Raw genomic sequence first — 27,417 nt, forward strand, 5'->3', positions numbered from 1 at the left:
TTCGATTATAAGTTTTTTTTATGAATAAAATTCACCTGATTCATCATCATTGGTGTAGTATTTTGGCCGGGGTGAAAAATAGCAAACGAATGGCATTTCTCGAAAAAAAGCAAAGATGACGGCAGCATTAGCACCACTCTTGTCAGACGTCAAATTACGTGGCTGCGACAACAAGCCTGAACTAATAACAGAATGAAATTTCTACTAAATTTCCTCACAATTTTTCTTTTGCAATGTGTTGTACACATAAATGGTTACTTCATTACCGTGGATCCACATTCGGAAGAATGCTTCTTCGACCGAGCAGAGGCAGGCACGAAACTAGGTAGGTGAAATTGGAGATAAAAACCACCACACGGGCGTAATTCCGCACCGTTCCTTCTATTCATTGCGTATGATGGTATGGTTTAAAATTCGTTCCAGGACTTATGTTTGAAACAGTGGAAGGTGGTTTCCTAGACATCGAAGTACGCATAAGTGGCCCTGACCAAAAAGTAATATACCAAGGTGAAAAGGAATCTTCCGGGAAGTACACGTTCTCCGCATATGAAACCGGAATCTATCATTACTGCTTTAGTAACAAAATGTCTACACTCACACCGAAAGTAAGTGCCCAATAGAACATGGTTCTTTATGTATTGCATATCCCCAACATGCATATAAGATCGTATTCATCATAATTTGTTCGTTAGGTGGTCATGTTTTCAATGGAAATCGGAGAAGCTCCCAAAGGAACGGTAGGAGCAGTGAACGAAGGCGAAGCCGGTCATACCAAACTGGAAGATATGATACGCGAACTCTCCGGAACCCTTACCAGTATTAAGCATGAGCAGGATTATATGCATGTAAGTAATGGCGATTTACTGGCGGTAGTGACGAGCGTGTTTAACAATGGAAAAATTTTGGTTCACTTTCCAGGTACGCGATCGTATCCATCGATCAATCAACGAAAGTACAAACTCTCGTGTCGTGATGTGGTCTTTCTTCGAAGCTATTGTACTCATAGTGATGACTGTGGGGCAAGTGTATTATCTCAAGCGGTTCTTTGAAGTGAAGAGAGTTGTTTAAGCGAAGAAATATAACTCGAAATATCAGCTGAAATCTCTTCTTTCCTTCGAGAGGATATACTATCGGAATGATAAAACCTTTTGATCGTGTCTGGAACGGGGATTAACTCTTCTATTATTACGAATATTTGGTTGAAATTTTCACAAAATCTCGTTACTTTCTACCATGTCAATATTTCCGTGGTACTATTTTACCTTTTGAAGATTAAACTTCAACAAAAAATATCAATCATTGCAGCGAGCAGGACGTGCTCGAGAGTCAAGGTATGTATATGAATAGAAAGAGTATTTGACAGATGTTGACGTACAGATTTCCCCCTCCTCCCTGTGTATGTGCTTTTGTCAAAATCTCCTACATACACCTCTTTACCAGCTCCATTCACTTTGCTTGCAACGGGAGATCGCGGATGAACGGGCTACTGCTGTTCTAGACAAAAATCCTTCGAAGTGCTTATTGTGCGCGTTCATTAGCCGTCTTTACCGCCACCGTATTTTCGCAAATGGCTTCCATTCTCCGTCGTTCGAGCCTTCTGCTGGCCGAAATCGCAAGCAAATCATCCCCAAAGGTATGTATCAGAGATACGATTGAATCATCAACAGTAGTGTGCGAAAAGTACGGAATGAAGTCAGTTTTTTCTACATGTAGAATTTGTACCGGAGTAAAATTTTATGTAACGAATAATGACCGTGAAACCGTTCAGCGTCTTGGTCGGGGGACAGTACATTGTAAAAGATATCATGGATATAAATAGAACGATTAGGAGAATTAGAAAGTTTCTACGCCATTCGCGATTGTGTGTCGGTCGGGCAAAACGCAGCAAAACGGTGTGATACTGCAATGGATTATGCAATGTTTTCTTTAAGAGATCCTGCATTCCACTAGTGGGATATGGTAGAAACTAGTTTGACTGCAGCGCAACAATGACTTCGATAAGAACAGGTTGTTTTTTATCGACCAGATGTTTTTAGATGAAAGAGAACGTGACGTCACGGATCATGTGTTTTGAGTGGAATACATAATTAAACTATCCAAAGGAGGATGCAAACAACTAATGAAAATTTCGTTCCGCCTTTAGGTACTTGCAAGTGGATGCCAGAAGCGTCACCTAAATGTGCAGGAACACGTATCATACTCCTTCCTAAATGAAGCGGGAATTCCTACGCCCAAGTAAGTAAACCGGTATGTGAATGTTTAACTAGATGCTGAAGTAGTGATGCATTTTGTATGTAAATAATTTTCCATCGCACAATAAATCACTGGGGCATGCGGCTGATAGTAGTAGGAACTGTAGCTGATTGTGTTCTTATCGCGCATGCTGTAACTTACAGCGGGCGGGTTATGCCGTATTGTAAACAAAACCCGCATCTAGCTATCACCTTTGTTCTTCGCATGTTGCAAGCGTTTCTTTCGATGAACTCATTATTCACCGTTAACCCCTACTCGTATCAGTGACGTACGATATTTTTCCGCATTTGAAGTTTTAAATAAGTTCAAAGTACATTTACATGTTGAATGTTTTCCATTTGCTTCTTTCCAGGTTCGGAGTAGCAACGTCCGGAGCGGAAGCTAAAAAAATTGCCTCCGATCTTAACACTAAAAATCTGGTGCTGAAAGCTCAGGTGCTGGCTGGTGGCCGTGGAAAGGGTAGCTTCAAGAATGGATTGAAAGGAGGAGTGCGGGTTGTGTTTTCGTAAGTATGATGATGATCCTATCCATTGCAGAATGCATTAGTTTTGCTTGGCCATTTTAGACCTCAGGAAGCGGAAGATATTTCTAGCAAAATGATAAATCAGCTGCTCGTCACGAAGCAAACCGGTGCAGCGGGTCGTATTTGCAACTCCGTTATGGTGGCCGAACGCAAGTTTCCACGGCGCGAGTTCTATTTTGCTGTCATGATGGAGCGCGCATTCAACGTATGTTGTGTCCAACCTCCAATCTTACTGTGCCGTACACGAGTGTGATTAAATGCGTAAGTTCACTGTTATTATCTAGGGTCCCGTTCTGATTGCATCGTCCCAAGGAGGTGTTAATATTGAAGAAGTAGCGGCCGAAAATCCAGATGCCATTGTATACGAACCCATTGACATAAACAAAGGTCTGCAGAAGGATCAAGCCATTCAGGTAAGGTGCAATCAATACCATACAACGACCAAAACATACTATGAAAGACAACCGCTGAATTCCAAAAGCTATAACATAAACTACTCCTTTATGTTTGCAGGTGGCCAAGAAGGTTGGCCTAAACGATAAGCTGGAAGAAACAGCTAAAATGCTACTCAACATGTACGATTTGTTTGTCAAGAAGGATGCCTTGCTGATTGAAATTAATCCCTACGCGGAAGATGCTGCTGAAACATGTAAGTATGTTTGATTATTTTGTTCTATCACCTTCAAGAACGAGATACTATTGTGTCGTTTTCACATTAGTTAGAAGATGTTGTTTTTGATACCAATAATGATCGGGTTCATTACTGATGTAGTAACAACGCCATCGTATTTGAAAAATTTAGCGAATTGGTCATTTCCGCATTGATTGATAAGCAATAGTAATCATCCATTAATGATCAATAACAATGATTTCTCCATGGTTAGCTTCAACAGCGTTGGTTTGTCATTTCTAGAGCATTTTCTGCTTCATTCTGTTATAAAGTTTCTTAATGTTTTCCAAAAATAAAAAAAACTCATTTGGAAAGTAGGTCAAAATTGAATGCATGGTGTGTTAAAATAAAATATATTTAACATACGATATTTTGCTACAGTAGTCGGCTTACGAATCACATTTTCTTACATGATTAAGAATCGCTGAGATGAAAAGAACATCGTTTTATGGCAATGGTTCTTTTTGCTCGTCCAGATCAGGCCTCTAACAAATATATGACTGTTTATCCGATGATGGGTAAATTCAGGTCAACAAAATCGACAACTGTACAGCCATATTAAGAAAGGGAACCCATGCTGTTTGTGTATACAATAATATCTATCGAAAATTGAAGTGTGGTACTCGTTGGAAATTTAGGAATGATAATTTGAAATGTGTTTAACTTAATTCTCTTTATATCATAACTCTTTTCCAACCATAACATCATACAAACACGTATGATAAACGTATCACCATACCATATATCATGACACATCGATAGGTGAAGAGTGTAAGTAACAATCTTCAAATACCATACAGTGTATTGCATGAATTTAAAAAGCTTCAACTGCCAACTAAAATATATGCTATTTGCTATTTCGATAATGTTTGGCTAAGTATTTTTAATTTAATGAATGCGTTTCTGAATATTTTGTAAATTGATCAATAAAATGATCACACACTACGCTTGCAGTACAATTTAGTAGTCTAATCTATTGGTAATTATAAGGTGGAAATTTGTTGTCTATTTTCAAGTATAATATTGAGTTGCTTTTTTCATTAATTTCCCCTGTGTCTTCAAAATATGTCCAGGTATTTTTAGTTTTATATTATTATTTCTTGCCTTTTTGGAATAAGCTATTTCAAACTGTCTATTTATCAATTTGTATAGGTTATAGAATCGTTGGAAAATTGTTGTTTTTAAAGCTTTATGTAGAAAACATATTAAACATAAAACAGTTTTAATGGCTATCTTGCTTGATGTGTTCACCTTTCGTACGATTGTTTCTCTGCGCAATCTGAAAATTAAAGTCAAAATCATTAACTTTCACGTTTGTTGTCCTCCTTTATAAGATTTTGCACTCGATGCCAAAATGCGATTCGACGACAATGCCGAATTCCGCCAGAAGGATCTGTTTGCCAAGCGTGATCTGACGCAGGAAGATAAGAAAGAGGTTGAAGCATCCAAGTTTGACCTGAACTACATTGCTCTCGACGGTTCTATTGGATGTCTCGTGAACGGAGCTGGTCTCGCCATGGCCACGATGGATATTATCAAGCTACACGGTGGCGATCCAGCCAACTTCCTCGACGTTGGTGGTGGCGCAAGTGTAAAGGCAGTGAAGGAAGCGTTCAAAATCATCACTTCCGACCCGAAAGTGCACGCCATTCTGGTGAACATCTTTGGCGGTATTATGCGTTGTGATGTGATTGCGGAGGGCATCATCCAAGCGACCAAGGAGCTCAACATCAAAATGCCCATCATAGTTCGGCTGCAGGGCACCAACGTAAACGAGGCAAAGGACCTCATCAAGAAGTCGAAGCTGCGAATCCTTCCAAAGGATGATCTGGATGAAGCTGCCATGCTGTCCGTGCATCTGGCACAAATTGTACACCTAGCTCGCGAGGCTCATCTGGACGTGAGCTTCGAATTACCGGACAGCTACGTTGTCTAAATTCCCAACGGCCATGTGTCCCGCGCGTATTGCGTCCTTCAAATGTACCACTACAAAACTCTGTGTCGTTGAGATATGTTTGTCACCTGTACCAACGCAATGACCTGCGTGTATTTATTACTATCCCGAATGCGCTCAAACAAATGACGTTATATTCTTATTCGCTACATGCACGATAAACACAACTCAATCGCACTCGATGTCAAAGGATTGGTACTGTACTAATCCACAAGTGCTCGTACTGTTGTTACCATCAATAAAATTGACTACAAAGTTGAGCGCCTTACATGAGTATGACCTAATTATGGTACTCTTTTTTCCATCTGTAAGGCACTACGGCGGTACGACATAGGATTCCAGTATCCTGGGCTTCCACTTACTAACTCCCTGTGGCGCTCGTAAATGGGCTCGAAACCGGTAACTTAGTACCATATGTCCAAATTGTGCTAATCGATGTGTTACATCGTACGTAATAGCAGTAGTAGTAGTACGGAAGATGTCAGTTGTTTGCTGTGGAGATTTGTCATCTTGTAATGGATTTCTTTTGCTTAATCCTTTTTAATTTATTTGTTTTTAGTTTTATATCCACACAAATGTCGTACTTCGTTTTCTAATTGCTTTACACCAATCAATGCACCGTATCCTGATGATTCCTGATCTTACTTACGTCGTAACGATTCGCTAGCAGTTGGCGGTGGCGGTGGCCCACGCTTATGCAGTTCCTCCAGATGAGCCAATACCATTTGTGTACGTTCGCCGGCTATATGGTGCAGAATCAGATAGCGACGATCATTGCGCAAAATATCTTCCACTTCGCGCAGATGGTTTGCATTTTCGCGGTACAGCTCAAAACTTTTGTGTGTAATGAACTTACACTCCTGCAGCAGTTCTCGGAATGCCAGTTTAGCATTAGCCGTTTTGTCTTTGATGTAGTCACGAAATTCACGTTCACCCTGTGAAAAAACAAAATTATTATTATTTTGATTCTCTTTCTCTTTCTCTCTCTCTCTCTCTCTCTCTCTCTATTCTTGGCGTTACGACCATGCCTAAAAGGTCATGCGCCTGCCATTTCTGGGATCTGGGGTACGGGGGATAAGTTTTGGGCCGGATGGGGTTTTGGACCGGTCCTGCCGTGTGAAGACCGGCGCCGCTACCAACACACTACACACGCCTCCTCCTTATTTTGATTGCTAGGTTATGATAGGCGTGGAAATAATGCTATTATTACGCACCCTTTCACTGCTGTTGTATTTAAGGTATCGTGGATCGTCACGAATATTCTTCTTTATTTCCTTCCACTGCGATGTCAGCTCAAGAGACGGAATTTCGTCCAACATCTCGCGAAACTTATCACGTTTCTTGCGAACCAAGTTAGCAATATGCTCGTTAAACAATCTGTCAAAAGAAGGATCATTAAAATGTAGTTCGGATAGGTTTGTTTCGTTTTACAAACATGCGTACCTTTCCCGGTCATCTCGATCAAGCATGGAAATCAATTCCCAACGATGGTCTTTTTTCAGCAGCTTTTTTACCTCCTTCCAGGTAAGATCTGCGTTGCGGACTAGATCTGCTAACAGTGCATTGAAATGGCGCATTGCCTCATCCCTCTGATGGTGCTGCCGTTCCTTGTCGCGATCGCGCAAGTGAGTAGCAAGCGTTCGCTGCACCTCTTTCTCGCGCTCCTTAATACTGGCTTCAGCACGCGCCTTGCGGTCCCGTTCTTTTTGCTGCCGCTCAATTTCATCCTCGTCGGACGTGTTGCAATCTTCGCCTTCGTCCTCGTCATTGTTGTTATCATTCGCTGGACCTTCCTCGTTGCAGGTGCTTTTTGCCGTTTGAGTCGCCTCTCGCTCATTGGAGCGACTTCTTCGATCACGCGAACGATCCCTTGATCTGCGCGAGCCACGCTGCTCGCTGCGATTGTTGCGCTCCTTTAGCTCTTTTTCCTTTTCCTTCTCCTTTGTTTTCCGTTTCTCTTCCTTAAGCACCTTGATAAACTCTTCAAACAGTTCTTCCCGCTGGGAGTGCTCAACGATTGCTTTGTAACGACTATCACTTTCTATTTTTTTGCGTACGTCATTAAATCGTGTGTGGCGATTAATATCACTTCTTTCACGCAGCATAGCAAGAAAGTCTTTTTTGATCTAAAAGAAACAATGTATATATGCAGTGTGCAGGGGAATAATATTGAAAAACAATCGTTATATATTTTTCTGCTTACCTGTTCCTTACGATGCTGTTTCTCTTCCTTTTCACGTTTCCTAACTTCCACAATGTACTCATTAAACAAGCTTTCACGTTCACGGATTTTCTCGATGACTTTGAATCGCTCATCCTTGCCATACTTTTGAGCAAATTCACTAAATGAAGATCTGTGAAATAAAACAAAACATAATACATACTATATGGTTGCTTGGGTTGCAAAGTATCATCTCTCCAACATACTTTCCATGCAAATGAGCAGCTTCCATGAGGGCTCGGAAATCATCCCGTTTTTGGCGCATTTTATTGCGCTTTTCACGTCGTTCTTCATCCGCACGATCTTTAACGTATTTCTCAAACACTTGCTTGCGTTCTTTGGATGTTAGAAGCAGATAGCGCGCATCGTACACGATCTTATGGAGCTCTTTTTCCCAAGTGCTGAATGCAGATACATCCAGCTCACGTAGCATTTCACGGAACGATTTCATACGTACATCCAGCGGTATGAGAGTTCGCTCACGAGCTGCCCTAGCCTCAGCCTCCATCGCTATAGCTTCCTTTTCCGGATCATTGCCAGAACGGATATTGCTAACGGAATTTGTCGATTTCATGACGGTTTCCAAGTCCGATTTCAGTTTTTTGCTCGGTTGTTCACCATCCTCTTCTCCGCTAGATTCCGTGTCCGAGGGGGCAGTTCTTAGTTCATTGGTATTACTACTGTTCGTATTGCTGATACCATCACTCTCAACCGCTGTGTTACTAGTGGCAATAGTTGTTCCAGCAACTGCTAGTGCTTTACTACTGATGCCTTCATTCTCCTTTGCAGCTACGGTACCGAGCAACTGTTGGGGAGGGACGAGTACTGCTTTGTCCACATCGGCTCGCTCTTTCAGCTCTTCTGGCCTTTCCCACACGGAGGTACGTGTGGAAGGATTGTAGAAGAAAACTCGTCCGTCTCCGGTCCAAACCACACACCAAGGCGTACCGCTGATTGGAGTGCTAGAAATTGGGCGACTTTTGTCTTGCGGCTTGTTTACTTTAGCCTTCTCCTCGTCCTCCTTACGTTTTTTCTCTTGTTCCAACTTTCGCTTTCGCTCTTCTTCCGCAGCGGACTTATCATTTTTGGCCATGAATGTAATAGGATCGAACACGACTCCACCGGGAGTCACAGGCATTTGCTGGAGTCGCACACCTGATGTCGACATTGCGCCAATAGTTGCAGCTGTAGCAAGAGGAGAAGGAAACTGTTGTATCTTCAGTCCCGCAGAGGGTGGCGTTTGCATCGAGGACATGATCGGCATCTGGGGTGGAATCGGTGGAGCCAAGAATGGTGGAACCGAGGGAGGTATTTTAGGTTTCTGCTTTGCGCTCCATACCGCCATTTTCGCTTCTACAAAAGAATGTATAAAGTATGAGTATACACATGCTTAGGAAGGATAAAACTGAGCTAATAGAACATACTTTCCAAATCGCGCAACGCTTGTGGTTTTTCCCACACGCTTTCTCCCTTGGACGCATTATAATAAAACATTCGACCATCCGGCGCATTGTGTTCGCTCCAAACCGTAGCCTTGGCAACTATCGACGGATCAATTTCAGTCAGCTTAATCTCGTTCATGGCTTGTTTGGTTGCATCGTAAGGAAGTGTTTGGCCGATCGGCCAACTTTGTCCTCCACTGTTGACTGCAGGCGGATTCCACGGTGGAAAGTTGGTAAAATTGGGTGGAGGCATACCGAACGGAGCCATACCAAACGAAGGAGGCGGCCCTGTGAAACGCGTCATTGCAGTGTGGAGTGGAATAACAGCTGGTATAGTAGAAGAACTAACCGGAGCACCTGAAGATGCGGTAGTTGCAATAGCCTCAGCAACCTTTTGCTCAGCCGACTTTGGTTGTTGTAGCTGTTGCTTATTGAGTGCTTCCACTTCCACCTGAGTCATTACGTTCACGTTAGGACCCTCCGGGCGGGTCCAAGTTGTTTCCCGACTTACGGCATGATAATAATATGATTTTCCGTCTGCCGTTTTGGTTTCTACCCACAAATCCTACGGAGTGCGGCAAAAACATTTGACGATTAGAAGGAAGCTTAACCCGAACCCGGGAAAAGGCGAACCTAGATCCTGGTTAGACCATACTCACAGTAACAACTGAATTAGTCGGTTTCGAGGGAGCGGAACCGAGTAGACCGACACCATTTTTGGTGGGGGATGTTTTTCTGTCTTCCGCTTTGGAATCTACCTCCGATGGAGATGTTTGTTGCTCCGATGCCGAATCTACCGCTGGCTCATTGACGGAAACTACATTGTCTGTATCTTCCACAATTTCTGCTTCGTTTGGCAATGCTTTATCAGCTTCCACACTCATGATTACACAGGATTTGCGATTAAAGCAAAAGACTGAAGTGGACACAATATTTTAAATTGCTAATGATTCGTCTGCTGCCAAAGCTAGAACATTTTTCCTGCTTGGTGTCAACAAATTGACATATCGAACGCTTTCCAAGAGCCTCTACCTTGACGGCATAAGCAGCGTATACACGAGCATACAAACGAGCTAATATTCTGGCGATTGTAGAAACCTGTGGAATGGACCGATATTGCAAATCTGATTATAACGTGGGCCAAACTGGCCGTTCTGATTTGATTTGAAGCGATGCGAAGCGATAGCAATGAAATTATGGTTGGTTGGTTGGTGTATTTTTGGTTTCCGTACAATAAGCACATCTCTGCTCTAAGCAGTTTGGGAGATTTCATTCCCCAGCTGCGTGTATAAAGCAGTAAATTGAATGCTCTGCCTGCATTGGAAAGACAACCATTTCGTAAATAATTATCAATATCAATATAAATGCATTTGCAATTTGTTTTAATTTTATTGTTCTACTTTTAGTGATAGCGAATATATTCCTGCTTTTATCATACAAACCAAATAAAAAATAAACTGTTTAATAAAATGTCATCCAGGAAGTTCCCGATCGCTTCCTCTTGTTCTTGACAAATTCTGACATATTGTTTCCCAAGAGCCGCATTGATGCCGCATCAAATTTGATACAGAGAACAAATTTTGCTCACAACTTTAAGATCAGCATAATGGTCAGTAAACCTGAAAGCAACGAAACTGCCACCGATAAGAAGCGCCGCAAGACGAGCAATTCTAACGCCACGGATAATTCTTCAACGAGTGCTAAAATTTCGAAGGAGGATGTTTACATGGTATGTGGCGCTGGTTGTGTCTGGTCACTTTAGTGCTGTGCAGTAACAATGTATATTTTCCCTATGTGTAATAGAACACGATCGCCTTTGAAGAACAGGAGGCCAGCAAACGTTCGCCGGTTAAAGATGCCAACCTTTTCCATGCAACTTGCGACGAACTGAGAGCAATATTTGCGGACATTGCTAGGCTGAAGTCAGATAACTCGGATGATGCCAAGATGAAAATTGCTGACAAACGCATCGAAGGATCGTTGGCGTTTGTGCTGTTAAAAAAGCTAAACCGTCTCGACAAGGTGCGCATTCGCGAGGGCCGTGAGGCGTTACACAAAGAGAAACTGCGCGTGGACAGCAATCGACTACAGCTGCAAAACTTACTGTACGAAGCAGAACATTTGAAACGTGAAGTGCAGCGATGCTTCATGTTTAAGAGTCAAGATGAAGAGATCGAACTGGTACCGGTGGAAGAGTTTTATGCACAGGCTCCAGCATCGGTGTCCCGGCCAGAGAGCACGAAGACAGACGAACATGCTCGCCGCATTGCTAGGTTGGAATGGGAACTTCGACAACGCAAGGAGCTTCATGCGCATTTGAAAGAACTTTTAACTTTGAAACAAGCCGTTGAAAAAGATATAATCGCCAAAACTGCGCGTCTGGATTCGTTGGGACCTAGATTGAGAGATTTATTAATCGCAACTAGACCACTGCAGGAAGCACTCGAAATGCCTATCGAGAAAGGCTGGAAGATACGCAAAACGGTTCGATTACTGCCACAACCGTTATATCTTCTCTATGCGAATGTTACTGCTTATGGAGAGGCTTGCGGTAATTTGCTCTTATGTTCCGATGCATGACTAAATACGCCATTAATATATTTTTCTTTTCTTATTTTGTTCCAGATAATTTTCTCGCGACATCGATACAAGGTGACGAAGAGGAAGCAAAACAAATGGCTGCCGCTGTAAACTCGTACGAAGCGGAAATCCACTGCGGTAGCAGCAGCCATTCGGGTAACCATTCTCGCGACCGCGCTGATTCGGACAATGACGAAAATGAGCACGAGGTAGACCGGGGCATGAAAAAACGCCATCATCGAGGACACATGAAACCCAATCTGGATGAACAGCGGCGCGAAAAATTGTTCAAACCACATCCTCTTAGCGTAACGATAACGATACGCGCAAAGGATTGCCCTGCGGAATTGGCCGCCGATCATCTTCCTGGGCCAGGACTTTTATTAACTTTCTCGTACTTGCCAAACATGCAAGTAGTAACAGTGAACATTGCTCTGTTAGATTTGCATTCGTCCGGTGTAGCAGCCGGCGACGTTCTGTCCACCGAAAGCGTACTGAATGAATTGTTTCGCGGCGATAAAGGCGAAGAATGTCCGAATCCGAAGATACAATACCAACTGCAAGATCTTTCAATCCAAATCAATCAGTTGATGCGCATTTTAAAGGACAAGGAACTTGGCAAACCGTTCCTTTGGGCACAGAAACTTTGCGGACTGGAGCACACTTCGGCTGCGTACACATGTATTAGCTCTGATACTGGAAATGAACCTCTCGATGTGGCTGATAAGCTGCACGAAAAGATCCCATGTATTGTACGTGCGGTCCGATCACGGTGGGAGGCACGGCTAAAGCTGTACAAGCAGATCCACGATCTAGAGAGCAAAATGATCGATACATCGATCAATGATGAACGTGGTCATCCGATACGCATCTCCAGCACAGTGCTGCAGTGGAGTTCCATATCTTTCGAGGATTACGTCTCGTCGGGGGTAGCAAAAATGTTCCTGGAAGACGCGATGGCCACCGCTAGTGATCTCTATTTCCGAGCGATAGTCATCCGGGGCTCGGCTAAACTTGAGTGCTACATTTGTGTACCTTGCCGCTTCCCGGACAATTCACCGTTGTGGTCTTTTTCATTAAACTGGAACGGGAAGCATACAGCATCGTGCAACAGCTCAGTGCGAGTATATATCGTGATGAAGCAGAAAAAAATACTTTTGCCAACTGTTCAAATTATATAAATTGTGTTGTTTTGGTTCTCGTATTGCAGGAAATGGAGTATTGGTGCAACAGTTTATCAGCAGCAGATCACTTGTTCGATATATTGCCGAAGCAATTGAAACGAGCCATGTCTTGCTTCGACATCTACCTGGAAACTGAAGGGCCCTACTACACCCCAGCCGAGTTCACACAAGATAAAAGCTTCCTAAAACCGTTTCGTGGACGTACCAGGGCTCAACCTTTTAGAATTGCACCAAACGGAAGCAGTTCTTTGTTTACTCAAATTTAAAACATGTCCGGTGTAAGACGATTGTCATGTTGTAATGCGGTGGCGTGTAGATCGGCCGATTTGTGGAGACCCTATAAAAGGCTTGGAAAGTTGAAATAGTTGTTGCATACACTTTTGGGGCTGCTTACGCTAGAAATGTAAAACGTCTTTATTTCGATATTTCATTTCCAAACTCGATGATCCCTTCATACCAGTTTATCTGGACGGAAGTGAAGTCAAAAATCATTTGCAGAGAAGTTATTATTGGTATATGAGAAAATAAATTGTTTACAGAATAATAGCTTATCGGCTAATGTAAACTAACGATGTACTAATTTCAATATTTGAAATTTCCTTCCTCCGAACAGAAATATCGGAACTAGATTGGTAATGTTACCAAATTAAAGCGAATGGGCTGAAGAGATTAAATAAATTCCACCTACAACACAAACGAATTAAAATTTCGAATCGAGCACCTATCAAGAATGACTATTGAAAGTTCACGATCCGAATCGACACAAACCAACTAAGAGCTCTTGCGTTACGGCTGCATAGATAAAAATGAGTTATTATCATGTTTTTAATATACTTTTGTAAAATCAGTTGGGGTAAGTTGGGTAACATTGTTGGGCACACGCTTAAGCTAGAACGCTTTCCTCCAGGCTTTTTTCGATTTTCAACTGAATGCCCAAGTTTTTGAAAGCACTCGCCACATCGGCAGCTTTGTCCGGGTGGCAAACGATGGCAGTGCACGTGTCGGTAGTTGAAAACAGATTTCTTACGTAACGGTTTCCCACACGCTGTAAATCCTCTTTCGTCACCTTGCCAACTTGGCACACTAATAATTGATTATAGCCTACCGGTACTCCCTTGAAGTTGGCCAGCATTGATGTGTTGACCACCTTTTCGATGCTGTTTTCCCGTGCAATTATTTCAAAAATTAGCGAACTTCTCGCCGATTCCAATAGCGTGGCATCCCACTCTGCTGCTTCATTAACTTGTTTTTCCTGTAAATTTTACACAAAAACTTTAATGAATTGTCTGCTCATTCTCTTCCAAAATTCTTACCATAATGGATACTGCTTCTTGATAAGCAGCAACTACATTTGACGCACGATACAGTGTAAAGTACAGCATTCCTTCGTTTGGCCGGGGTACTATGTTATACCCGTAAGCGAATCCTTGGCCCCGAATCTGTTTCCACAGCGGGCCTTCCAGTTGTGTCAAATATTGCAGAAACAGTAAAAGTGGTACAAGATCTGGATCGTTAAAATCGGTTATTCCTGGACATGTCCGAAACAGGAACGCACTCTCGACACTGCCCAGCCCAACGATCACGCCGGAGTACGGGTTGAGGGCATCGTAATTCTTTTCCATATGTTCCCAATCATGCACGCTGGTAAACCTGGCAAAATAAATACAAAATGAAGACATGTGCGTGCAAAAAAGAACACAAAAATTCCAAACCTTTTGAAGGATTCGTGCGTCAGGCCCGATTGTACAACCCGCTTCCATGGTGCGATCAAATCAATCCCAAGATCTTTCATTGCATTCCAATCGGCCGCCATATGAATGGCTACATTTTCTGGCAACGTAATGATCGCACGTGCCTCGTTCAAATTGTCAATGACCTTATTTGCTGAATCTGGGTGTTCCAACATCTGTAGCAACGACGTAAGGAACTTCGATTGTTTCAGCAGTGAACTAATGCGCACGTTACTATCCTTGCGATACCGCATAGCTTTAAGAATATCCTTAGCAATTGAGTTTCCTTCCCGTTTTGCTTGGGCTACTTCGTTAATTAGTTTCGTCGCGCACACTTTGATGCGTTCGACAGTAAATTCGGTTTTATGCAACAGCTCCGTAATCAACTCAATGCCAGTTGTATATTTTTCCCGCACAACTTGCATGTAGAGCATAGCCGTACTGCAGTATGCACCTACGCTAAAGCGACTCGACGAGCTGAACCCTAAATCGGTCATCGTTTCGACCGTGTTGGATTCGAGAGTTGACACAACCTCCTCGTACGGAATCAAGGTATCGCCACGGCGGATAGGCGATTCAGTCAATAACTCCAGCAGTAGAACGAGGTATGATCGCAATTGCACACTTAACGATTCTGTGTTCATCGTAACTTTAAGCTGAAAGAAGTACCGGGTACGTCAATTTTTTTAAGCCTACACTCAGCTTCATCTGCTTTCTTCTACTTACGTAACAAAAATTCGTATGTAAATCATACGCTTCGGCATAAACTGGCAAATCGTTAATCTTAAATCCGGGGGGATTTTTCACTCCACTGGATGAATAAACTTCTACCGGATAGAATTTGATACCTTCCGTAGATGGCACAGGTATGGAAGTTATCATCTCATCCGGTGGAGCTATTTCGTTGGTTGCCATCGCATTGGATAACATGTGCTCCTTCTCTTTTAGCCCATTTTCCCCAAGTGCTTTGCGTTGCTTTTCCAACCGTTCCTGCTCAACAGTGGCCGTACGTATGTTCTCTTTGATGCTGGGAACTGCTCGCACTATCACATGTTTGTTCTAGAAAAAAAAAAACAAGAAAGAATTAGCATTATGTGGTAACATGGTTGTGCTAAGCATTGCGATGTAGTTTCCCATGGTAAGCTGCTTACATTTATAATATAATCTTTTAACAACGTTAACCAGAAGCTGTCTTCTTTCGCTTTCAACGTCTGCAAACACCGATTTACATTCAACCGGCTATCAAACTGTGATGGATAGAGAAACATATTAAACATGTAGAAAGAGTAACGTAACAGTGTAAACGTTTTAAATACTTGCATCATTGTCATCCGACCCATAAAGCACATCACCGATGACATGAAAAGCGATATCGTCGTGAGGATTTGATTCTAAGCTACTAAGCGCTTCCAGCCTGTTCCGCTCGATAACGTTCCTCATCCGTTGCATGTCCAGCTTTTCCTTACCATCCGCGATTGTTGCCAACAGTTTAGAAAGTTTTGTAAATATGTGATCCTCCTTACCCCGTGGAACATTTTCGAACGAAATGTATAGCAATGAGACCGAGTTCTCCACTATATTGTACGCTACACGGCTTGCGTATGGATCATCAATTTCGACAAACTCTCGCTGGACTGGACTGGCAGAAGTGTCCGTCAGGTAGCGCAACAGCACCGCACATGCCGTGAGCGTATCGTACTCCGTCGTCGCCTTCGGACCTCTCCAAGCTACGTTAAATAGTCCACAGTCTTCCTCGTCGGCCGGGTACCCTATTTTAATGTTTGTCGAATCCTTCAACGGTTCGACCGGCGTTTGCCACGGGCGCTCAAACGGTGGTAGCGCACCTTTGGACACAATTTTCTCCTCGATTGGTTCGAGCGCTTTGAAGATATCCACCGGATTGATTTGTCCAGTAATGATGACGTGCAGATTATCTGGACGATAAAATGCGGCATGATATGCGCGCACCTTTTCGTTGCTGGTGCTCGTACGAAGATTGCTCAAGATTCCACCCGTTTCGGCGCTGTAGCCACAGTCCGGATATACCGCTCGCAGCATTTCCAAATTTACTTTCGATTCACCCGTATTTTCACGTCCTTGCATTTCACAGTATACTACACCACCATCCTCACCTTGCCCGGTAATATGGTGTACCTCCGTGGTGAAACCGGCATCAGTAAGCGTTGGGTACAGTATGTGATCCAAGTATACCGGTAGCAACGAAAGAAAGCCTTCACTACCAGCCGTAGTCATTGTATAGCACGTGTGGTCCCGATCCGTCCAAGCATTGGTGCCCGATGCCAAACATCGGTTCGCCACCAAATCGAGAATGCCTTTGTACGGATACTTTTCGGAACCGAGGAAAATAAGATGCTCCAACGTATGCGGTAAGCCGTCGTCATCGTGCGCTTCGGTTGCAAGGGTAAAGTAGCCATTTACCACCGGACCCTCAACCTCACCAACAATCACGGTTAATCCAGTGCGCTCCGAGCGGTACTTGTGGACCGGAATAACTTCGTTTGCCTTTACCGTGATTAGATGTTTGAAACCCATTACCGTTGCTTATAGAGCACAATTGGTTTGAATAACTCTGAAAAAACACTCAAAAACACTGAAGCGGATTTTATGTAGCAGCAGTTTACAACCAACCAACGTCGAATGATGCGGAAAACGCCGATAGAATGATAAAAAAAATATATGATGCAGACATGACGTGACAAAAAATACATGCGTAAATGTCAAAACGCACATTGGCGAACATTTTCGCACGGAAAGCGAAGAGAATGTGGGCATAAATTATTGTTTTCTTTCGATTTTGCTTGTGTACGTTTATCAAATTGAAGAAATAGTTTAATTTAACGTACACATATTTCTTCTGGAAGCAGTGAATGCAACAAAGAATACACTTAAAGTCTACATGAGTACCTCTCCATTCGAGAAAAAACACATCTTTATTAAATACTAAATGCAACTGCTTTTTCGTTAATGGTGCCAGAGCCGGCCTACTGTTCCATTAAAACTGATGCTGTAAATAAAAAAAACAAACCAACGGTAGTACAGTTGTCTATTGGCCGTAAATCGAATGTTCTACCGGAACACGTTTTTTACCTATCCGTATGGCAACGCACAGTGTCACAAAGGCGAACAAATTTTGCTGCACAGCTTGTCGCACTTTTCGCTTCTCCTCGGCCGCATCCGTTGGTGGAAGTCCTTGCATGCGAAACATCTTGACACTAAAATAGGTACAATTGTGTTGTGCTGAACACGTAACAATAGATTCACAATGTTTTTCAGCTGATGAAGAGCAGTTGCTTCTTAGAGTTTTCTTCGTTTTTCCCGGTCATCATTAAACGCAAGGTACATAGGTGAAAGATGTGCTTTTTGGCAATTTTCACTGCTATCCGTATTTGCGCACATTTGTATGCCTTTGGCAATTATTTTTATTGTAGATTCCATTATGTGAATATTTTTAAACTCGTGTAGTGAACGAATTAATGGAATTCGCCCTCATGAATGTCATTCTTGCGTGCCTACAGTGTAATCGTTGTGCCATTAATGCGATTGGAGTACGTGAGTTCAAACACATCGCAGCTGTATGTGTGTTTAGTGTATTTATTCGTTTTAAACTCGAGCATATAATAATCGCCGAAAGGTGAATGTTGTTACATTTCCTCGGCAAGTTCCACTAGGTTCTTCTTACGAGCAAATTAAAAGCAAAAAGTGTACAATGATTTTAAAGGTTCTTCGCAGCAGTCCCAGCCGGGTTATCGTACGGCAAATGCACAGTACGGGCGGTTCCGGTAAGAAGACATCTGTGATAAGGTAAGAGTATGACGGCTGATTAATACCACCTATCTCCACGTAAATGTAATTTTCGGGACCATTTCAGAATCATTGGCAGTGCCGTATGCATTGGTGGAACTACGGCCGCCCTAGCATACCATTGGCTGAATCGGAATGAAGTACAAATGGCAGCCGTTGGCTCCAGTCACAAATTTGCCAGCGTTTCTCGGTATATGGCCGAACCGATCACCAGTCGGCAGGTGCTTGATGCGAACAGTACCGATATGAAGAGTCGCATGGAGGAGCTAGTAATGCGGATACAGTACAACTTTTGCCGCTCGCTGGAAGCGGAAGAAAACTTCGGGAAGAAGTTTCTGGTGGATCGCTGGGAACGAAATGAGGGAGGCGGTGGAATTACCTGCGTGCTGCAGGATGGCGATGTGTTTGAAAAAGCCGGTGTAAATATATCGGTGGTTCATGGAAATCTTCCCCAGGGCGCCATTCAGCAAATGCGCTCTCGCGGAAAACAGCTGGCCGAAGGAGAGCTGCCCTTTTTCGCCGTGGGTGTAAGCGCCGTAATACATCCACGCAATCCAATGGTTCCGACGATCCACTTCAACTACCGATACTTCGAGGTAACCGACTCGGCGGGCCAAAAACAGTGGTGGTTTGGCGGTGGTACGGATCTTACACCGTACTATCTAAATGAAAAGGATGCGGAACACTTTCACCGCACGTTGAAGGAAGCGTGTGATCCACATGACCCTGCTTACTACCCTCGGTTTAAGGAATGGTGCGACAAGTATTTCTTTATACCGCATCGTAACGAGAGCCGTGGTGTCGGTGGCATTTTCTTCGATGATTTGGATGGGCCGGATGCCGAGCGAGCGTTCGATTTCGTGTCATCTTGCGCACATTCCGTCGTTCCATCGTACCTACCGTTGGTTCGCCAACACAAAAACGACCCGTACGGCGATCGGCATCGGCAATGGCAACTGTTACGGCGTGGCCGATACGTTGAGTTTAATCTCATATATGATCGCGGCACTAAATTCGGTTTGTACACGCCTGGTGCCAGATATGAAAGCATCCTAATGTCGCTGCCACTGAATGCGGTAAGTTAGTTTGAATATCGAAAAACGCCACAATAATGATACAAATCATAAATTTCATTTCCGATCCGTGTATTACTTTCATTCCAGAAATGGGAGTATATGAATATACCAGTGAAAGGTACGGAAGAAGCCGCTATCATTGAGGTCCTCCAGAAACCCAAAAATTGGATTAAATTATAAAGCTGGCCAAGAACACATGATGAGAACAGGATGGAAAACAAAATTTAAACCCAATGAGGCACACCGAGAAAGAGTGAAATTTATAAACATATGTATGAACCATGTTGAATTTAGGAACAAAATGTTATTTTTTATAATATGTAAATCATGTGTTGTGTGACCGATTTTTATTTCACATTACTAAGACAACATCGTGTGTTATAAGAAAACGACAATAATTGCAATGGAAGGTTTCTCTTCGCAAAGGGTAAAGTATAGAGAATGTACATAATTGTAATAAAACACATGATGAAAGGTATGCTAGGTCAAAACGGATCCGTAACACGATCATAGGACATGTTGATACTTTCCTGCGACTATATGAATCGAATAAAATCGAAATGGATCAGATTGGAGATGAAAATCTCACTGCGTGTACCCATCAGTTTCAATTCAAAGCGTTTGCTGGATTGAATCGAATGGAAAATAGCTTAACTTTTTAGCAACTGGAATATTTTTATCTCACGAACTACAATGAGAAGAATCCGAAATCTTTTGAACGACTACAGAAAGTAATAGAAAGAAATGGATACGAATATAACAGTTACCGCCGATTCACTCATGTAACGCAGGATAAGTGGTGAGTGACAGATGTGTTCCTCCATGTAGTCCCATATCCCATTGCTGCACCATATTAAGCGTATTCGGATACTTGTACAATAAATTAACAACTCCATTTTGCATTTGTTTTTATCTCGTTTTATGGGTAATATATTCACGAATAAATCCAGATAATTGAAATATACGCGCAAGTTCAGAGCGCGTGCGTTGTGTATTTTTGTTTGTATCTTCATATAACAATTTAATTTCAGGTTCCGAAATCATGAATGTTGTATGATTATATTTTATTCTGCTATTTATAAATAAAATACGTTGAAAATCGACACTACGAAACCATTCCAAAACGCTTCGCACACAAACAATGATGCTGTCCCTAACTACGCACGGCATGTTGTCGCTTGTTTACTCGGGTGGTTTATGCACGTTTTACCACACCACTTGCTGCCGAACGAAATGCACAGCAAGCCTTCATTAGTGCATTAGATTTGTTTTAGTGGTTGATTAGACAGTCATTTATAACTTGAAAAGATCAAACAATCTGAACCATTTCTCTAACACACCTGTCGCGTTTAGTTTGTTGCATTATACGCTGCTGCGAGAGGATGGGATGTTTTGTGGAACGTTGGAGCATTTAGGTGCAATTGTTTACGAACGGGCACACTGTTTCACATAATAAATGAATCTACTGTAAAGCAATCGAATTGTTATCTAATTGTTGTTTTAGGATAACGATGGGACAACAGGGTCTGTATCCATCTGTTTATTACTGTGACTTCACCACTATCTAACGTGTGCGCCGCCCGCTCGGTCAATATCGGAATGACCGGAAGGGAGGGGGGTAAAATCAAAAGAAATCAAGTATGAAGATCATATTCATTAAGACATGCTTGCTTCTTGCAGCGATTAGTTACACCACTTGGGGAAAAGGTGTGCATTTTTATTCTCAGTTTTCCCGTGCGCGATAAGAGATATTTTACTACAATTCTAACGATCATAGATCATACATCGAGAGAACAATCGTCTTTCTGCTGTTGAAGTATGGACATCATAACGATCATGAAGCCATGTGAAGAGTTGTGCTGATTTTTTTGTCTATATTACTTCCCAATATCGCTAAGCTTCGCGATGCATTCTTTGATTTCCTTGTGACACTAGTGAAATTCTCTCTTAAAAATCGTTGCAATCCATACTACAATGACACGCAAATCAAAACTAAAATTATATTGTATTTTTTTTCCTTTCCGATCATCAACTTGATTTATCCCAAATAAAAACTGCTTTTATAATCATCTATCAAGTAATTTGTTGTGTTTTTTTTTTGAAGAGATAAATTTGACAATTATTTTTAGCGAAATATTGTGTAGATTTTGTAGTTTCTCTAGCCAAAAGTATTCCCAAAACCAGTCGAAGTGTTAGACCAACGCAGTGATCAACATTTGTTAACAAAAAATAACAATGAGAAGAGTTAATTGTTTGATTATTTAAGTTTTGAAAAGTTTAATGATGGGTTGTGAAATAATAAAAATATTATCAGCGCGGATTTACTACACAATGGGCATTAACTTTCTGCACACGTATGATTCTTGCAAGGGAGTAAATTAGTAAAGGATAAAATAATTATATTAAATTACAGTTCTCTACAATACAATTGTCTATTCAGTGTGTAGTATGAGGGGTGCAACCACATATTGCATTATTTAGCATACTGATAAATCAATATTTTTATCATTCAATCGCATCTTGGGCGGCAAGCAAAAGAGAGCGAATTGATCATAATATGATGCTATAAAACAAACAAAAAATCAGTTGAGTGAAACGGCACGCCACCGCATTCTCTCATCATCGTTAAACAAATCAATATGCCTTTCTCACCGCAATGGAACCGTTCGATTGGATTGTTAAATAGCATAATAGAAAAACCCTTCCATTAAACTTCCCCCTCACATAACTAATATTCATCAATAATTTATCAACACATGTGTCACATTGCGTAAAAGTTTCTAAAACACAAAAGTACATCAATTTATAACGCAGAGCCACAGCAAGAGGCTATATTCTAACCCGTAATTTAAAAGTGAGGGGGTGTGTGATAGTTGTTTTGTAATAATTTTTTCTGTGGGGTGTTTAATCTTCTTCGTCATCATCCTCGTCTTCCGCTTCTTCCAACCATGTCAGCCACTGATTAACCTGAAACAATGCCTTGCCCTTGCCTGGATAAATATCGGTGACGTCTTCTTTGTATCTCAAGAATGCTTCATCTTCAATGACGCTTAATTCGTAAATCTCTTGGAACCATCGTAGCAAAACACCTAAGGAAACGAAGGAAACCAAATTGGATTATCAATTGGGGATGTTGGGACAAGTGCGGTCATACGTACCTTTCGGATAGCCAATGCTGTACCAGAAAACTTGAATTGCATACACAGCAGTCAACTGCAAGTCGTTATTGCCGTTTAGGAAAGCGTTCAACACTGGACAATACTTAGCTAAAATTTCCTTTTCTTTTTCGATGCGCTTCTTATCTTCCTTCAAATTTTCCGATTCCTAAAAAAAGAAGGACAAGAGAGACAGACAAGGAAATTGTTATAAAATTGGCAATAAAAAAAAATCAATCGTTGCTGATCAACGTTCTACGGCACACATACCTGATGAATATATTTAAGCAAAACCGTCATAATAGCCACGATGAAGCCCTGTTCCGCGTAGCACGATGGTTCGACATTCTCCTTAATCCATTTGTAGAACTGTTGAGGATTGGCGTCCGACTGGATCTGCTTCCATAGTTCAGCTTGCACGCGTAACAATGGATACAGGAAGTTCAGGTTGCGATCTTCCAAAATTTCAGCCATACGATCCTTAGTACGATCACATTCCGGCAGGCTGGACATTAAGTTCACTTTGCTCTTATTGAACAGCTCTTGCAGCGGTTGCTTACCCAGCTGCTTGTGTAAATGCTGCAACACGAGCAGAAACAGTGGATAATGCTGCCCGTTCTCAGTGAAGGTTGCAATATCGGACAGATTGCACAGATTGCCAGCGACGGCTCTTGCCAGCAGCGACGCAATAATGGTCGTAATTTTCGGAATGGTTTTCTCCTTCTCGTTCATTCCGTTTACAATCGATTTAAATGATTCTAGTGCAGCACTGTGCGAGAGTTTAGCTTCTTTGTTAAGAATCTGCAAAAATTCAATCGTCTTTACGTGGTACGCATCGTTACGATCCAGCACTTGATTTAAAATTGCAATCATTGCTTCACGCATAAACTTTTCCGGAATCTTAAGATCGCAAAATGCGTTAACTAGTTCATCCATCAGTGAAGATTTTTTCAATACTTGCTTTTCATCCGACAGATCCTTCAATTCGGGATTAGCAGCGACTGGCAAAGCAGAATCTTTTAGTTCTTCTTGTGCTTTCACTTCGTCGGAAGAGTCACCGATCTCCACAGTTGCAAGCTCCGGCGGCTGTTGTTCTTGTTGGTTTTCCAACGTTGTCGTATCATTCTCTTCCTTTTGCGTTTCGGAACCAACGTCCAACTTTTCATCTCCTGGAAGAAGATCGACGGGTCGATTTTCATCTTCCTCTAGTTTCTTTTCCTTCTCCACAAGATCGTCTTGTTCCGCCAACTTCTGCTCGATAAGTTCTGCATTTTCAATAAGAGATGTTTTCACGTCAGCGGTAGTTGTTGTCTCGGTTTCATCCGTTACTGGTGGTGTTGATAAGGTGGGTTCCATTTTTTCTTCTATCTTATCAACAACTTCGACAACCACCTCGGTCACGGTCGCGCAATGGGGTTCCTTTGCGTACTTTTCATCATTCTCCAGTTCGCTAACTTTTTGTTCGTCTTCCTCTATTTGCTGCTTGATGTTTTCCAGCATAACGTCACTGACAAAAGTAGCGATACGCTTCAAATGATCCTCCTTACTCAATCCCTTTTCTTTCTTTTTCTTTTCGGGTTTATCTGTAGAAGCTTGTTTAACGACGCCCTGCTGTTCTTTCGGGATTAATTTGCTGCCGTTTAAAAGCGACATGTTATTTGCGGTGCCGATACTGCCCCCCGTATTCTGAAGTCCTGGATTTAACGGTTCATTGTTGTGCTGACGATGCGGTGTTTCGTGATGGCTATTACTCATCCTGTTGTTATCGCCGTTCATGTCGCGACCACCATGATGATGATGATCAGTAACTTGCGCGTGTGGGCCGCCTTGTTGGTAGTGATGGTGGTGATGTTGGTTCATTTCCGAATGAAGTTTATTCAGGTGCATAGTTCCTCCTTCGTTAGCACCCATAGGTCGTGGATTCATTCCTTGTGACATGTGCTGCTGATGGCGATGATTCATTACGTTCGGTGCAGTGTTTTGATTAGACGATTGTTGCAATCCCGAATTTCTGCCCACAGTCATGTTCACGCCATTATCGCTTTGCATTCCTCCGCGTGAGGTAACGGAGGATGTAACGGAGGACGACGCGGAGGTACTGGATGCCCCAAAGTTTCCACTACCGCCCATACTACTACTGCCTCCCGAAAAGGCACTACTGTTGATTTGTCCAGCATTGCGCTGCTCACTAAGGAGCGTACGAGTTGTTAACGGTGATGGGAACTCATTCAGTGGTGGTCCGTTGAAGTTGGGCTTGGCATTGCTACTGTTTCCTCCTCCGATCGTAGACGAAATCGGCATCTGGGGTTTGATGTTCATATTGGCTTTAAATAACAGACTGTTAGGAGTCGGACGCATTTGCAGTTCCTCGACAGGATTTTGAGGCGGGGTCATCAAATTGCGCTTGAAACGAGGCGCTAGGTCTTTGTTAATCATCATGCTCGAATTTCCGCCATACGCCGATGGATGAGAGCCATTGCCACCGCCATCTCTCATACCACCACCTCCTCCTCCGCCGCCGCCTCCCTGATGATGATGGTTGTTGTGTTTATTGTAGCGCATATTGTTGTTGCCGTAATTATTCTGGTTGTTGCGGTTATTATGCATGCGATAGTTACTGCCGCCTCCACCACCACCTCCATTATCGCGGTGGTCGCGGTTTCCATAACCGTTCGACGATTGATTATAGCTAACGAATAAATGAAATTGTTTTAATCAAGTAAACGAGTTTTTGTCGACATTAGTTTCTTCAGTAGGATACAAATTAATTGAATATTTTTGGCGAGAATCAAGCATTATCAATTATAACACATGGCTTTTTAGGAATAAAACGGAAAATCTGTCACATTATTATGCAAAACGAACATATTTTTTAATATATCCGTCAAGAGCTTAACTATGAAACCGGAACAGCTCAACTTGATGCAATGAATAAAGAACCGAATTATTTCATAGAGAAGGAACCGATTTATGATATGCTCCCCAACCGAAACTGGCTGACTTCGCGTCAACGGTCGATTTAACCATTTGCATTCGAGAGCGTATTCGCCTGAGCGACCCAGCAACTCGAGGCGATTTCAACCGCGATAAACATTTTAAAGCTGCGCGCAAAAACTGTTTCATTCAAAAATATATAGAAAACCTTTAAGGTTCGGTGGTAGTTTAGTATTTCATGTATCGCAAATAACAAAATTTTATATAATTTTTACCCTGTAATTCTTCTTGATGTGATATTTATTGCAGGAGATCATTCCCCTTGGAGGTGCTGAGCGAAATAGTTAGCTATAGGGGAGACTTAGAAGTCTGGCATGCTACCAGACTTTGCATGGTGAACTTTGTTTGGATCACCATCCGACGAGCCCCAAGACAACCGGCTACTCCGACCATCCGCCACTAAGTTAGAGAAACAATTGTCAAACTACATTCTAGCTTTATCCAAACATGTTGCCTAATTTTTGATTGTTTCTATTTTATACAAGATATAAAAATCAAAAGACATAGTTACAAAAGGTATACAAAGGATCGAGAACTGAAAACTGAGTCAAACTATACTAACTCATACGACAAGTTCCGATGGGCACCGCTCGAGAGGAAAGGGTTAACTATTCGTAAACAGCATAAATACAAATCGTACATCAGTAGATCAGTGACGCCTTACAATATTCAATTAAATTGCAATCATTTAAATACAAATGTGACTATTAGAAACAGTTCAGACAATAAGATGTTTTCAATCTGTCAATCTGTCCTCAATATCTTAAGGAATTATCGAAAGTAAAACCCAACTTACCTTGACGGAAGCAACGGAGATGGGCTGGATACGCTTAACAAATTGAAACCGTCGTTCAGATTCTGCAAATTAAACGAAAATTTGCCTATCCAATCGCGTTGCTCACTGCGATCATTGTTGCGATAGTCGCGGTCCCGATTTCGCAAGTGATTTAGCCCGGGCGGAAGGACATCATCGTCATGATTGAGTTCCTGAATCGGGGCAGGGCCCTCGACCAAAGCCACCTTCCGCGGTGTCCAATTGTTCTTGCGCAATTCAATCAGATCGCGCAGCATGAACCGGATGCGCGGTGGAAACATCGATTGCGATTGCGAGTACTTTTCCATCCGTTCGAAGTACTGATCCATCAGCTGTTTTCCCAACTCTGTATCCAGATTCTTTCCGCATGTCCGAATGAGCTGGGCCAAACATTCCATGTCCTCGCAGTTCTTCTCCGTCGATGAGCTGGACTTGTTGGTAAACAGCGAGCGAAGCATCTTATGCAGGTGTGCCTCGACCAGCATACCAAGCTTGTACAGCTCGCCAATAAACTTGACATTGCCCAGTATCTTTTGTTTAGCGACATTTTTCTTCTCCTCCAAATCATCCGTTAGTGTGCTTTCCGAGTTGATGATCTTCTCACTGTACTGTACGCGGTTCTCGAACTTATCGCGACAAACGTTCAGCAGAATTTGCAGGAAGGTGCTGGATTTGCTCTTGTCGATATCGGTTTCTAGCTCTTTTTGTATACGCTTGCACAGCTGTGCGTACATAGACGAGTACTTCGGTTCATCTAAAGCCTTGTCGAAGATCAGCAGAATAACACCGTTCAAAATTTTCGACGAGTTCAGATCTAGTTTAAGCAGTTCATCACTAAGCTTCTGGAATTTTTCTGGGGTAAGTTTGTTTAAAATACCACGAACCTAGACAGTAGTAAATGACAAAGAAAGAGGAATATTATAACGTAAAATGTTCGGACAGGAAAAGGTTTTTATAATTACTTTTCGAAAAATCGAATCAATTCTGGCTTCTTCGGTG

General features: G+C 42.3%; 7 protein-coding genes across 7 annotated transcripts; 4 read left to right on the top strand and 3 right to left on the bottom strand.

Annotated features, from left to right (window-relative positions):
* The first annotated feature begins 192 nt into the window (after positions 1-192).
* LOC128711090 (transmembrane emp24 domain-containing protein 2) lies at positions 193-1,068 on the top strand. The gene is made up of 4 exons (XM_053805953.1): positions 193-325; positions 424-605; positions 693-845; positions 919-1,068. Exons 1-4 carry the CDS (start codon positions 193-195, stop codon positions 1,066-1,068), a joined length of 618 nt encoding a protein of 205 aa, XP_053661928.1.
* A 499-nt stretch (positions 1,069-1,567) lies between these two features.
* Positions 1,568-5,382, top strand: LOC128714682 (succinate--CoA ligase [ADP-forming] subunit beta, mitochondrial). Its single transcript, XM_053809557.1, has 7 exons — positions 1,568-1,633; positions 2,144-2,235; positions 2,606-2,758; positions 2,819-2,981; positions 3,061-3,189; positions 3,290-3,425; positions 4,781-5,382. The coding sequence occupies exons 1-7, from the start codon at positions 1,568-1,570 to the stop codon at positions 5,380-5,382; spliced, it is 1,341 nt and encodes a 446-aa protein (XP_053665532.1).
* Positions 5,383-6,041: 659 nt separating this feature from the next.
* Positions 6,042-9,947, bottom strand: LOC128711196 (transcription elongation regulator 1). The gene is made up of 7 exons (XM_053806062.1): positions 9,723-9,947; positions 9,046-9,628; positions 7,828-8,974; positions 7,604-7,754; positions 6,844-7,526; positions 6,615-6,777; positions 6,042-6,335 (listed from the first exon to the last, which is right to left on the bottom strand). Exons 1-7 carry the CDS (start codon positions 9,945-9,947, stop codon positions 6,042-6,044), a joined length of 3,246 nt encoding a protein of 1,081 aa, XP_053662037.1.
* A 722-nt stretch (positions 9,948-10,669) lies between these two features.
* LOC128714621 (THO complex subunit 5 homolog) lies at positions 10,670-13,093 on the top strand. The gene is made up of 4 exons (XM_053809495.1): positions 10,670-10,792; positions 10,867-11,614; positions 11,689-12,767; positions 12,854-13,093. The coding sequence occupies exons 1-4, from the start codon at positions 10,670-10,672 to the stop codon at positions 13,091-13,093; spliced, it is 2,190 nt and encodes a 729-aa protein (XP_053665470.1).
* A 617-nt stretch (positions 13,094-13,710) lies between these two features.
* On the bottom strand, positions 13,711-17,110 carry LOC128714783 (uncharacterized protein C05D11.1-like). The gene is made up of 6 exons (XM_053809664.1): positions 15,878-17,110; positions 15,709-15,804; positions 15,284-15,616; positions 14,540-15,213; positions 14,141-14,477; positions 13,711-14,079 (listed from the first exon to the last, which is right to left on the bottom strand). The coding sequence occupies exons 1-6, from the start codon at positions 17,108-17,110 to the stop codon at positions 13,711-13,713; spliced, it is 3,042 nt and encodes a 1,013-aa protein (XP_053665639.1).
* Positions 17,111-18,284: 1,174 nt separating this feature from the next.
* Positions 18,285-19,635, top strand: LOC128713309 (oxygen-dependent coproporphyrinogen-III oxidase). The gene is made up of 3 exons (XM_053808170.1): positions 18,285-18,379; positions 18,447-19,455; positions 19,543-19,635. Exons 1-3 carry the CDS (start codon positions 18,285-18,287, stop codon positions 19,633-19,635), a joined length of 1,197 nt encoding a protein of 398 aa, XP_053664145.1.
* A 2,724-nt stretch (positions 19,636-22,359) lies between these two features.
* On the bottom strand, positions 22,360-27,229 carry LOC128711213 (eukaryotic translation initiation factor 4 gamma 2). The gene is made up of 4 exons (XM_053806080.1): positions 26,401-27,229; positions 22,881-25,299; positions 22,614-22,779; positions 22,360-22,544 (listed from the first exon to the last, which is right to left on the bottom strand). Exons 1-4 carry the CDS (start codon positions 27,150-27,152, stop codon positions 22,360-22,362), a joined length of 3,522 nt encoding a protein of 1,173 aa, XP_053662055.1. The 5' UTR covers positions 27,153-27,229.
* Positions 27,230-27,417: the final 188 nt, after the last annotated feature.

The sequence above is a fragment of the Anopheles marshallii genome, chromosome 3, assembly GCF_943734725.1.
Source record: "Anopheles marshallii chromosome 3, idAnoMarsDA_429_01, whole genome shotgun sequence".
NCBI lineage: Eukaryota > Metazoa > Arthropoda > Insecta > Diptera > Culicidae > Anopheles > Anopheles marshallii.

What these genes read in the sequence shown, in the direction of transcription:
- LOC128714783 (XM_053809664.1), bottom strand. Translation starts at nt 17,110, where the DNA reads ATGGGTTTCAAACATCTAATCACGGTAAAGGCAAACGAAGTTATTCCG. An exon ending in TACATACGAATTTTTGTTAC is followed by an intron (nt 15,214 to 15,283) that starts GTAAGTAGAAGA and finishes TACTTCTTTCAG; the next exon opens with CTTAAAGTTACGATGAACAC. An exon ending in ACGCACGAATCCTTCAAAAG is followed by an intron (nt 14,478 to 14,539) that starts GTTTGGAATTTT and finishes TTATTTTGCCAG; the next exon opens with GTTTACCAGCGTGCATGATT.
- LOC128711213 (XM_053806080.1), bottom strand. Translation starts at nt 27,152, where the DNA reads ATGTACGCACAGCTGTGCAAGCGTATACAAAAAGAGCTAGAAACCGAT. An exon ending in TCTCCGTTGCTTCCGTCAAG is followed by an intron (nt 25,300 to 26,400) that starts GTAAGTTGGGTT and finishes TTTATTCGTTAG; the next exon opens with CTATAATCAATCGTCGAACG. An exon ending in CAGCATTGGCTATCCGAAAG is followed by an intron (nt 22,545 to 22,613) that starts GTACGTATGACC and finishes TCGTTTCCTTAG; the next exon opens with GTGTTTTGCTACGATGGTTC.
- LOC128713309 (XM_053808170.1), top strand. Translation starts at nt 18,285, where the DNA reads ATGATTTTAAAGGTTCTTCGCAGCAGTCCCAGCCGGGTTATCGTACGG. An exon ending in AAGAAGACATCTGTGATAAG is followed by an intron (nt 18,380 to 18,446) that starts GTAAGAGTATGA and finishes GGACCATTTCAG; the next exon opens with AATCATTGGCAGTGCCGTAT. An exon ending in TGTCGCTGCCACTGAATGCG is followed by an intron (nt 19,456 to 19,542) that starts GTAAGTTAGTTT and finishes CTTTCATTCCAG; the next exon opens with AAATGGGAGTATATGAATAT.
- LOC128711196 (XM_053806062.1), bottom strand. Translation starts at nt 9,947, where the DNA reads ATGAGTGTGGAAGCTGATAAAGCATTGCCAAACGAAGCAGAAATTGTG. An exon ending in GATCGAGATGACCGGGAAAG is followed by an intron (nt 6,778 to 6,843) that starts GTACGCATGTTT and finishes TTCTTTTGACAG; the next exon opens with ATTGTTTAACGAGCATATTG. An exon ending in AATACAACAGCAGTGAAAGG is followed by an intron (nt 6,336 to 6,614) that starts GTGCGTAATAAT and finishes GTTTTTTCACAG; the next exon opens with GGTGAACGTGAATTTCGTGA.
- LOC128714621 (XM_053809495.1), top strand. Translation starts at nt 10,670, where the DNA reads ATGGTCAGTAAACCTGAAAGCAACGAAACTGCCACCGATAAGAAGCGC. An exon ending in CGAAGGAGGATGTTTACATG is followed by an intron (nt 10,793 to 10,866) that starts GTATGTGGCGCT and finishes TATGTGTAATAG; the next exon opens with AACACGATCGCCTTTGAAGA. An exon ending in CGTGCAACAGCTCAGTGCGA is followed by an intron (nt 12,768 to 12,853) that starts GTATATATCGTG and finishes CTCGTATTGCAG; the next exon opens with GAAATGGAGTATTGGTGCAA.
- LOC128714682 (XM_053809557.1), top strand. Translation starts at nt 1,568, where the DNA reads ATGGCTTCCATTCTCCGTCGTTCGAGCCTTCTGCTGGCCGAAATCGCA. An exon ending in GCGGGAATTCCTACGCCCAA is followed by an intron (nt 2,236 to 2,605) that starts GTAAGTAAACCG and finishes GCTTCTTTCCAG; the next exon opens with GTTCGGAGTAGCAACGTCCG. An exon ending in AGAAGGATCAAGCCATTCAG is followed by an intron (nt 3,190 to 3,289) that starts GTAAGGTGCAAT and finishes TTATGTTTGCAG; the next exon opens with GTGGCCAAGAAGGTTGGCCT.
- LOC128711090 (XM_053805953.1), top strand. Translation starts at nt 193, where the DNA reads ATGAAATTTCTACTAAATTTCCTCACAATTTTTCTTTTGCAATGTGTT. An exon ending in AGAGGCAGGCACGAAACTAG is followed by an intron (nt 326 to 423) that starts GTAGGTGAAATT and finishes AATTCGTTCCAG; the next exon opens with GACTTATGTTTGAAACAGTG. An exon ending in ATGAGCAGGATTATATGCAT is followed by an intron (nt 846 to 918) that starts GTAAGTAATGGC and finishes TTCACTTTCCAG; the next exon opens with GTACGCGATCGTATCCATCG.